This window comes from Pezoporus wallicus, unplaced genomic scaffold (genome assembly GCF_028554395.1).
Source record: "Pezoporus wallicus isolate ANWC-B61680 ecotype Strahan unplaced genomic scaffold, APGP_CSIRO_Pwel_v1 scaffold_7402, whole genome shotgun sequence".
Classification (NCBI taxonomy): Eukaryota; Metazoa; Chordata; class Aves; order Psittaciformes; family Psittacidae; genus Pezoporus; species Pezoporus wallicus.
Window position 1 is genome coordinate 3,336,067 of NW_026641037.1, and position 11,305 is coordinate 3,347,371.

Below are 11,305 nucleotides of genomic sequence, written 5' to 3' on the forward strand. Positions count from 1 at the left end.
CCATAGGAATACGTGCTGCACCAGGACACTGCTCCGGACACCACAGAGCCAACAGCCCAGGCTGCCATGTACAGCATCTGATACAGGGACCCCTCTCAAAGACAGGGGCACGTGGGGAACGGGGAATGTCAAAGGAACACCTCCTCAGGCCCAGAGCTGCCCTGGCTAGTGCAGAAAACCTTGAAGGCCAGTCTGCCAAGGCCATGAGAGATCAGCACATTGGAGATACCAGGGGAGCAGGGTGATGCTGGGGGAGGGGTTCCTCACTGTCCTGCCTTTTACAGGTTCTCCAAACACATGTAAAATGAGCTTTTACTCAACCACGACACTAGTAGGAAGGTGCACAGCAAATGAGTAAAAAAAAATCCAGTTTATGTAAAATTAGGCTCTGGATAAACATACTATTCTAAATATACAGATTGGGAATTTAAGTCTACCAGTCCAACACAGATATTACTTGCTACTTCATGTTCATGACCAGCATATAAGCTGTGTTAATAGCACTGCTAACACCATGTGGAAGGGGCTCGCACAATGCCACCATAGCCAGGCAGCCACACACAGTGCCTGCCAGTCTCCACCACCTTGAGAAACACCTTGTCCACGGGAGAGGGACAGTGGCGAGACTGCTCCTGTTCACACACAATGGGCTCACCCTGGTCTCATCTGGGTGTGCCAGGCCTGGGAAAGGGCAGAATCTCAACCTTCAGCAAAATAACCAGGGTTTAGATCCACACCAGAGCGTGCAACGCAACTCACTGGTAAAAACTGCCTTCTAGAATTACTGGAGGTGGCACCGGCACACATGCACCCCCAGCTGCCCTCGCCTCCCCATGCCCAGGCAATTCCAGCCTTCCTCAGTAACAGAGCAAGGGACCAACCTCCTGTGCCACAGGGCCCAGGCAGAGCAGCATCCTGTGCCACTCAGCCCATCTCCTGTGGAACTCTGCAGGCTCAGCTGCAGTGGCTTGGGTGACAATCTCTGATTAACTATCTTCTAGATTCTAAACCTTTGATTTAGAAAGATGAAGATCACACATGGGAGTTTAATTTAGACCTGCTATGCCATTTTAAGTCCATTTTCTAGCAGGACTGCATCTGATTTACACCAGCCTGAGCTGAGACTTGAGCACAAATCTCTGCTGCAAATGGCTTACCTGTGATGTCCCGTTTTTCTACACTCACAGTGAGTGGGAAATGAGACCCATTTTTTGTCCTTCTCTAGTCTGCATCCAGACCCGTATCTACCCTTGTGTGTAACAAGCCAAGATCAACAAGCTCGATCCCCTCAGATCTATTATTTAATACCCACTTTACACTGGGTGAAAGCAGTTAAGTGTTCACACAAAGCTAATTTAGATAAATGTGTCTTTACACCTTCATTTTAAAATCACAAAGTAGGACTTTATAGGAAGGAAGAGCAAATAGCTGCAATGTCAGCACCAGGACAACATGAAGGTGTCTGGGCTCCCCGCTGCCCCACAGCAATGCTGGCAGTTGGACCCTCCTCCACTAAAGACAGACACGTTTAGGAAGATGATGCAAGGAGGAGAAACTCTTGCAGCACTACTGAACACACAGAATGTGCGGAGAGCTGAGAGCCGCGCACTGAGTATTTCTGGAGGCCGGGAGAGCAGTGAACAGAAGCCGCGTACACTCACTCAGGTCTGTCCTCCCAGACACTGCTCAAAGCAGGCTTCCAGGCTGCAGCTGCCTGTCAGCCAAAAAACTGCCCAGCTGGGCTTAAGCTTGATTTCAGGAAACACCAATTTCACACTGGAACCAGTTCTCCTGATTAAAACACCAGATACAGAGTCACCAGTTAGTGTCTGGCAACAGGCTTACCAGAGGGCTGGCAGGTATTGCTGCCTCCAGCAACTGTCAAGGTTCTGTAAGTCCCATTTTACTGTTCCATTTTTCCTAAGTGCTCTACGAATGGCGATGGTGGGCCCTGGACCAGCCCATACACCCAAGCCTGCACTACGCACCCGACAGCCCAAAGCAGTTACAGATACAACCAAGACACTGCCCAGCCTGCGACACCACCCCACGCCAAAAAAAAACAAAAGGCTTCTGCTGCATTGGAGGCACATTAGCAAAGGTTCTCACACCCTGAACACTCATGCACTGACAAACCACCCGCCCAGGTGGGAGGGAAGGGACAACCGCGGGCAGCCAGCAAAAGGTGAGCAATTATCATCACTAGGGTGACGCTGAGAACAGCTCATGGAAAAATCTTAACCTAGCAACACATCCGTGCACTTATTTGCTTTCTGTCTAATTATTTCCCAGAAGTGCATAATCAGTGAGAAACTAAAACTCTAACCACGCTAGAAAATGTTGGTTAATCTATTTCAGAAGAGAAGGCACGAATTACCTGAAGGGATGATTTCATTGAAGTCAAGCACAGTGGCCTCAAGGCCGCCTTAGCAGATGCAATGAGCAGCACCTCTGTAACACCTGGCACGGACTCCTCCCTCAGCTGAGTGGACAGAGCTTTGGTTACATACAACATCCCCTACATCAGTCCCTAGAGACTCAGGGAGTGTCAAAAACCATTCCTACCGACCATGGTAGCTGCCTCCAGACTCCCTTCTCATCCAATTTACTGTCCCAACAACGATAATCTCCCTCCCCGTTCAGAGACAATATTTGACATGGTGGGTCCAGGAGGTACTTCCACTGGTTTTACAAGGTGGGTGAAACCCTGTAGCTCAGAACAGGACAAAAACCAGGGTGGGAGGCAAGGCACTGCCAGGACCCAGTTCCAACATGGGTGCCACTGGAGCAGTGGCTCAGCCATCCAGCCTGGAGCACTGCATGGCCCAGAGGTACCCAGGGGTGACCAGGAACTGAGGATCACAGGCTGCAGCCAGTGGCTCATATCCCAGGGAAACTCCCAGCCCCTGCAAGAGAACCACACCAGGACTCGGGTCTAACCCAGCAGCTCCCCATAACAGCAGCACCTGAGCTCCAATTGCAGCTGGGCTTCAGGAGGAAGAGACAAGAGCACTGTGCTCCTTCCAGAACACAGAGGCTGTTAGGGGCTTCAACGGCACAGACACAAGATTAATGACTTCAGAAAGTAGGCTTTTTATGCTTTTTCTTTCAGTTGCAGTTCTAAGAATATCCATCAGTGACTCAAACAAGGTACTTCACACAGTAAATGAGAACTCTTTATTTAAATTAACTTTCCTGGTTTCTATTTAGGACAGTAGAAAGGCCCAGCTGCTCCTCTCTTCAGAATGGTCACAGAAAAACCTCTTGAACTGGCCAACACAATTTAAAGAGCAGTTGACCTTAATTTTTACTGAAGTCACAAAACAATGTAATTACTCTGCAAATAATTTGGTTTATATAATTTAGTATATAATGCACTGTTCAACTCTGCCATATATTCTGAAAAATATACAAACTTGCTTTAACCACATTAGAGATATCTGCCAGAGAGCTGTCACTTAACAGTTTCGGACAACATCAGACACTCCTATAACTCCATTTTAAACTACAAAAAGAACATAAATTCATATAAAATACAACAGATTAAACAAACATTTTTTTCCAAGGAAAAATTAGGTATCAACTCAATCTGCGATCGTGTGAAACATGAATATAAAATAAGTTACAGTTAGTAATGCCTGCATTGCTGAGCTATGAACTGGTCGAATGAAATCTTAAAAAAACTATACAGTATTATTGCACTCCATGACTGTGCAGGACCTGGAAACACGCCAGCACTGAAACAGCTCTTTCATTAAGTTTTTCTCAGGAGGCACAACGCGGCTGCGAGAGAAGCATCCAGTCTGTACTAACAGCGCGCTGTCTTCAGTACAGGCCTTCATGGGTCTGCGCCGCGCTGCCTTTGGAAATTGCCACTTAATGCCTGGAAATGGAGACACAAGGGTTACAGTCAGCAGCCATGCTGGCCCCAGAGAGCAAACTGCCCCCGATGCTGTCGGAACAGAGCAGAGGCAGTTGCTGTATCTTGGGAGAACAGCAGCCAGGCACGCTTCGGGTAAGAAACCTGAACTACCAGCACTGTCCCTTGGGAGGCTGGAACTCATGCCAAGAGAGTAGTCAGCATTTAATTCTGGGGTACCTCCCAGGGATACCATCAGAATGACTCGTAGTTAGCTTGAACTGACAAGGAAACACTGAAACACAAAGTCACTGAGGTTCACTATCAACCCCTCCTCACCTTTAGTGTTACTTCCTACATGGAAATACAACTGAATGGGTTTTTTGTTGCCATTCTTCTAAACTCATCCCATTAAATTAAATTCTACATAACAACAATCTTAGCATGTTTTGAAAGCTTTAAAGTGATATCAATCTACTCTGCAAAGAACACTAAGACCCTCCAAGTCCATACATGCAGGATGCTGGGCTTCAGCAAGCTCATCTGAAAGACAGGACCACCAAACTTTTTAATATTAAATAGTATTTTAAAAATACAAGCCAACTTACTTCATATTTAAGATGACTTTTGCTAAATTACTAGGACAAACCAGACTGAGCTAAACAAACAATGTCTGGAGGACATTGTCTGCAGAAAGCAGAAGTCAACTGTTTCTCATATTCCCTGCACAAGGTAGCACTCTCTCCAAATTGCTCCCCCTACTTCAGGAAGCCTCAGGAGGCTTGGAGCCTGAGCTCTGTAACAGTGAGGGACAACAAAGTCAGCCCTGGGTGCACAGCATGGTTTTCTGCAAGGACCAGGACTGCCTGCAGGGCTCTGATAAAGCCGAGCGTCTCTGGACATACACCTCCCCCTGCTACGTTCTTGTTCACGCAAATACGAACTTGCAGAAGCAAAACCATATTAAACAGAGCTCCAAAGGAACCTGTGCAGGTGTCTGAACAGAGCCAGGTCATTGACTGCTACAGCTGGGACCAACTGATCAGTCTGGTCATCATCAAGGAGATGAGCTGCAGGATGTCAGCTGACTGAAACGGCAGCACAGGGTTGGTCACCTGGGACTGGGGCCTCTGTTGGCAAGGCAAGGCCAGGGAACCCATGTCTCATGCCAAAGCATTCTTGTACAGCAAAAACCTGCAACGCAGCGAACTGATACACTTCTCCCTTCAGTGGTCTCCCAAGGGTCAACTGTCAGGTTTTGCACCAAGACAGTCTTTTTGTAGCACATCAATGTTCCAGAAGAACTGTAAGCTAAACAGGTGACACAGGAACACAGAATTGGTTTGTCATAAAATATGTGAGCATGGATGTGAACCCTCTGCTCCTAACAGACAAGGACTGTTTGCAAAAGGTTAATACAGTACAGTGCATGGTTGGGAGCAAGAAAATATTCTACTTTATTGGGTTGTGCAATTCAATCAGGTTACAAGCTACAGAGAAGTCCTTTGCACAAAACCTGTCTTAAGGCACATAATGCAGACTGTTTTCCAATCTCAGCACAATACTATTCACTAACTTAAGGCCTTCTGCACGCAGCAACCCTTCACCTTCTGCCCAAAGGAACACCAGCTTCTGGTTTTGAACCAGGCAAAACCTCCCACCAAAACAGTAAAAGCACATGCGTCAATTTGAAGTCACTAGAGCTGGATCTCCAGCAAGAGACTTTCAAATGAGCAAATACAGTTTCAACATTCAGTCTGCAACACGTGGTCCCCCACGCCTGAGCCAACATACAACTGGTGACTGGAAGAAGACTTACAAGAAGTTTCAGTGCTGATAAATGGGGCTATGATCGATGATGGGGCATTGACTCCATGTGCACATTGAGCTTCATTTCGTTATCAAGAATTTGTACAAGCTGCTGCATGGAAGGAAGGTGGCCAGACTCTAGCTTAGACCACACCGGAACATCTACCACAAAACACACAGAAGGGAGAAAAGCACCGTTATACTGACAGAGTCAGAGAACACATGGGGCTAGTTCAAACATAAAATTCAAAAGATCTAGGAAGCTATGCAAGTCAGTACTATGGTATACTGAGGAAAATATCCGGATCAACAGCACTCTAAATCCCTGGGTATACTGAATCAGCTAGGAGAGTAAGAGTCTAATACTTCAATTTAGGAGTACACCATATGGATTTAGAGGTTCAAAGTATGCATTGACAAAATGCCTAAGAATAGATTAGTGAGTGGCAAAACAGCATACTGAGTTTTTAAACCACTGCTAAATCTCTGTGGGTCTCATTTGTCTTCATCTCACTCTGGCTAACATCGAAGCCTGACCCTCAAAAGTTCTGCTTACCACGATCTGGCTTGGAAGGTTCCACTCAAAACAGCTGCAACCATTATTCCCAACCCCAAATATAAAAGGCAGCAGAGTCCATAAACACTTAAGGGTAAGCACAGGATTCATTTCTGCTGTTCACACTCTCTCAAACCTCCATCACTGCTACAGCACTTCATGAACCTGCACTGAAAAATACCAACTGTCCATAAACCAAAAGCCAGACTGGAACCACAGTGTCCCAAAACACAAACCAGAAACATACAAAAGCCCAGATGTGACTGTTCACCCTGCGAAGACTCTGATGTCAATTCTAAGCTGAGATATAGGACTAAAAGTGCATTGAGTTCAACTACTTTGATGCAATACAGTTATTTTTAAAAGGTTTTGCAGTATATAATTCAGAAACTACTATATTGAAACGCACTCTGCACAATCATAAATTGAGGTTAAAGCACAGCACATAGAGCTTGAAAAATTCTGTACTCCATCAAGCCTATATAATCTTTACAATTATAAAATTATTTGAAGGCAGAAGGCCCATGAACTCTTAAGCTGAAAAATCAGTATGGTGATTCACTAGTACCGAAATCTGGGAACAGCAATGGATTCAACAGGATTGCAAGGCTAAAACACATTACAAAACAGAACAGGAAAAGCACCTGATTAACTGTAGATTATGCTTCCCTACCTGATCATTTCTTACTTAATGCCCATCACATGCAAAGAAAGAAAATAATACTGTTATTCCAAGTGACCAAGCAAGTCAATTTTTACATAGGTGTTTTAAAATATATGTAACTGACATCTGTATGAACTGCTTTATGACTCCATGATTTTCGTAATTTGTGATACTGCACACCTGAAGTTTCAGAACAGATGGTAATTTCCACATCCCACCACACTTTGAAATATACCCCTTTTCATAACACCATCCCTCATTCTCCACCCCCCTCCCTAGCTCTCACAGTCTACATGTATACATGCAGCACAACGAGATTCCCTTAAAGTTCTCAGCTCACCATTCAAAGTTATTTCAAATGCACCTGTTGACATACACTGGTTCTCAATCATGTTGCTCAGGAAGAAGACCATCATACAAGCATAAACCTAGGAGAAAGCAGAGAGAATCCCAGGTACTTCAGCCATGTGAGCCACAGGTTATTTCATTCCCTCCTAACAAATGCTGGCGGTTTACAGGCAAGTTAAGACGTAATCTTCCAGTCACAGACACATCTTCCTTTCATCCTCTTTTCAAAAAGATCGTGTGCATTGCCTTCCCTAGACAGGTATCAGCACTGCTCTGAAAACACTCAACTCAGCTCTGATTCAAACCACATTACATCTTCACACTCCTTCCCTCCACAGATACACGTCCTTTGTAACGGCAAACGTGCAGAAATATGTAGCTACAATGGCACTTGTAGGATTACACACAACTGTTCCTACACATTGCCAGTCACTGTCAGAGTTAACACTCCAGATCAAAGAACCACAGGGAGAGACAAAAAGAGCAGCTCAAGTCAAACTGCATTTGTTCATAAGAACTGTTAACCCTCGAGCATTTTTTCAGCTCATCATGTGGAATTTTCTTTTGTGCACTGGTGCCTCAGGATGATACGATGCAATCTTCAGCAACACAGCACCTCCCTCCGGCACCTTTATAATTCCCTTTTCAGGCATGAGGGCACATTCACAGGGGTTACTGCAATATTGAAGAACCTAGCACAGGAGATCAGTCAATTCCACAGCCAGCCTAGCTGGGTAGTGCATTTGGCCCATTTAATTAAACAGGATACATTACAGCTTCTCTACATTCAAACTAACAGGTTACAGAGACCCGTTGCATTGGGTAGCCCAGTTTTGAGGATCTGTGCACCATTAGCATACATAAAGCAATTATAAATCGCTTTTGCCTAGTAGAACAAATCTGGAATAAGGTCACTATAGATCAGAGCACAACAACATTATTCTGTTAGCATCACCAGTACTGACTCACAGAGATATTCATCCCACAAGGCACAGTCTGTTATGCCCAAGTATGTTCTGCAAAAACACCCACAAAACTGCAACTTCATTTTCCTAACCACCATCTAATTGCATGCTTAATCTATTATGGAGTCTGATGAAAGCACCAACTGCAAAACAGTTGTGAGACAACAGAAAAGGGAAGCTGCAATTTTAACACCAACAATACAGGCTTGAAACTTTACTCTTCTGCCCTGAAAAAATATCTTTTATCATCTCTGTCAGCAATGTTAACCTCAGCTGTCCCTACTGCAACACCATCAACTTGGAAAGAGATGCTGAGAATCAAATCTGGGTCTGTCAAAAATATGAAGCACTACTATTACGAATAATTATGCTACAGTAAAATTCTCCAGTATATTTGGTTACAGAAGCCTAAAGATTCTGTTAAGGCTGCAGTGAACAAAAGTTGTCAGTAAGAATTGTGAAGTACTCCCATAGCACTTTAGAATTAAGTAATTCTAAAATTTGCTTTTCCAAAAATCAAAGAAGGAAGTATACCATTTACCTTATTCTCCTGGCCCCACTGCCAGATGCTTGGAGCTTGCATGCCAAAGAAAGCAAACGGATCCTTGCCAACGATTATTAAGCCTATTAATACTAGTTTGAAGACAGACAGGAAAGATGCTATATGCCTATCAAAAGACAACATATAAAAGTGACTTAGAAGGTTCACAGTTACTACTTCACAGCTGTAATTCACCTAATAGAAGAATTCAGACAGTGTACAATTGGTTTCTAAGAAAATACAAAACTTTTCAAGTAAGGTTATCTCCCGGAGGTGGGGTGTGGATGGCAGAGTATTAAGAAAACATCCCCCCACAAAAAAGCACCACAGCTCACCAAACACACTCATGCTCAGAAGGATACCATTGATACCCTTCTGGTACACCAGGCTTGCAGATGTTTTGGGTTTTCTTCCTCCTAGGCAGACCTCAAGCAAAAATTTGCTTTCAACTTATACTTATCCAAAATGGATGATACATTTAATTTCCTAAAGAAGCTGTCCCATATTAGAGAGACACTAACTTGAGAGTGACATGTACTTCTTCCTCATATTTTCCCAGCAGATGCAGAAAACCCCACAGCTTCTTGCAGGAATCAAACCTCAAGCCAGACAGCAAGTTAACACTGAGGTATTCAATCTTGTAACATTCTCACCACTGTAATTATTACAGTAATTAGCTCAAGAAGCAGTTCAGAAGCTACCACCGTAACTGTGTCATTACTCCTCTATCACATACACAGTGGTTTAAAATAGCAGGAAAAACACTATCTTCATTTTGCCTTTTTCCAAGTTTTTTTGGGCTCCCCCTGCTTCCCAAACTTTACTTAAGGACATCTTGGTAGTCCTTCTGGTGAGGTTAGCAGTCCCATGACTTAGATGTTAAAATCAAACTCTTCCCTCATCTCAAACCTTAACTTATTACAGGAATTAGTCACCAGGTACATAAACATGAGCGACAAATGTGAATTTATATCCAGATACATCATGTGGAAAATTTGAAAAATTCACTGTGGAAAAGTTAATGATATGATTTACTTTAGATTAGGACACGACAGACATCACCATACAGGTATCCAGACAGTAATATCTGTATGGAAAACTAAAGTGGCTACTTGGAATGTAGAACATAACCAAGCTTGTATGCAATCATAATGTGAAAACCCCCTTAGTTTCTATTTTCAATATTATTCAAGTGTAAATGCTCATGTTCACCACTCATCACACTGAGCTCACATACTGGAAAAAAAAGACAATTAGTACTGTTGGTCATTAGCTTACCTATATATAGGTTGAGGAAGGTAGTTCTCCCCTTCAATTCGGATGTCAGGGTACCGCTGGCTAATAACCCGCATGTACTCCTCAAACACCCGCCTGTAGCCTCAGGAGACACTAAACACAGACAGGGATTGTCACTGAAACTGAACTGCTGTGTGTTAAAGTCGCTGCTGAACTGGCAACACCAGTACTTGTGCTGTTCATGAGCCGTTCAGTTTAAAACAAAACTAAACCTCTTCACTCCAATGAAGAAAACTGATCTGCAGCTTAGTTACACATCTCAAAACCTGGCACCTAACCGGGCACTTGGGTTTACACAGGTTTGTTTTCACAGCACAGACACAATGTTCTGGCAAAACCCACTGGGCAAGGAATGATGGGTTTTCCCTGTAGGAAGCTGACACAATCTGGACTCTGGGAACCACAGGGAATGTTCCCGTTCCTTCCCGGCGCAGCAGAGCGTCTGTTCCGGTCCCCAGCAGCTCTGCCCGTCCTCAAAGGACCATGAGGACAGGGTGACAGGCACTGAGGTCTTCGGGGATTTCCACAAACAGGCTACACACCCTAGCACTACCGCACTCCTCCTGCTTGGTCTGGTTCTGAGCAGCCAACACCATCAGTAACGTTCCCAGAATGATGCAAAGGTGTTCGGTCTCCCTGACCGCTGGCAATACTCATCAGAAACCTCCAAAACCTCCTTCATTATAATCTTTGCTAAAGTACCAGTTCCTCCTAAACGCAATCCCAACTCACGGGTTATATGAAAAAGGCCTTAGAAAAAAAAGGGTTTACCGCGGGCCACCGTTTTCCCGGTCGTTTCCCAAGCGCTAACGGTTACCGCCAGCACCCGAGCCCCGCGCGGGACGGCACCGGGAAGAGAAGGCCGGCGCCTGCGGGCCGGTGCCTCCGCCGACCCCTGGTCCCGCCAGCCCGGAACGCGAGGCCGGGCCGACCTAGGGCCCTCCCGCACCCCGCACGAGCGCGGCCGTCCTGTCAGCCGCGTCCCGCCGCCGCGTCGCTGACGGGAAGATGGGGGGAGAGCGACGGGGAGGCGTAGGCCCGGTCCGCGCCGCCATCTTGCCGGGCACCTCACCAGATCTGGAACTTGAGCAGCGGCCCGGTGGCGTAGGCCATGCGCAGCTTCTTGGCCGGCAGGCCGCCGTGCTCCGCCGAACCCCCGCCCGGCCGCGCCGCCAGGGCCAGCAGCAGCAGCAGCAGCAGTACCGCCCGCATGTCGCCTCCGCCCGCTGCCACCGGGAAAGCGCGCCAGCCGCCGCACCAAGGTCAC

General features: G+C 45.7%; 1 protein-coding gene across 1 annotated transcript; it reads right to left on the reverse strand.

The window, feature by feature from the left end:
- Positions 1–3,073: 3,073 nt before the first annotated feature.
- SELENOT (selenoprotein T) lies at positions 3,074–11,289 on the reverse strand. Its single transcript, XM_057421698.1, has 6 exons — positions 11,111–11,289; positions 10,021–10,131; positions 8,743–8,869; positions 7,229–7,316; positions 5,679–5,830; positions 3,074–3,883 (listed from the first exon to the last, which is right to left on the reverse strand). The coding sequence occupies exons 1-5, from the start codon at positions 11,248–11,250 to the stop codon at positions 5,706–5,708; spliced, it is 591 nt and encodes a 196-aa protein (XP_057277681.1). The 5' UTR covers positions 11,251–11,289; the 3' UTR covers positions 3,074–3,883; positions 5,679–5,705.
- Between the last annotated feature and the right edge of the window lie 16 nt (positions 11,290–11,305).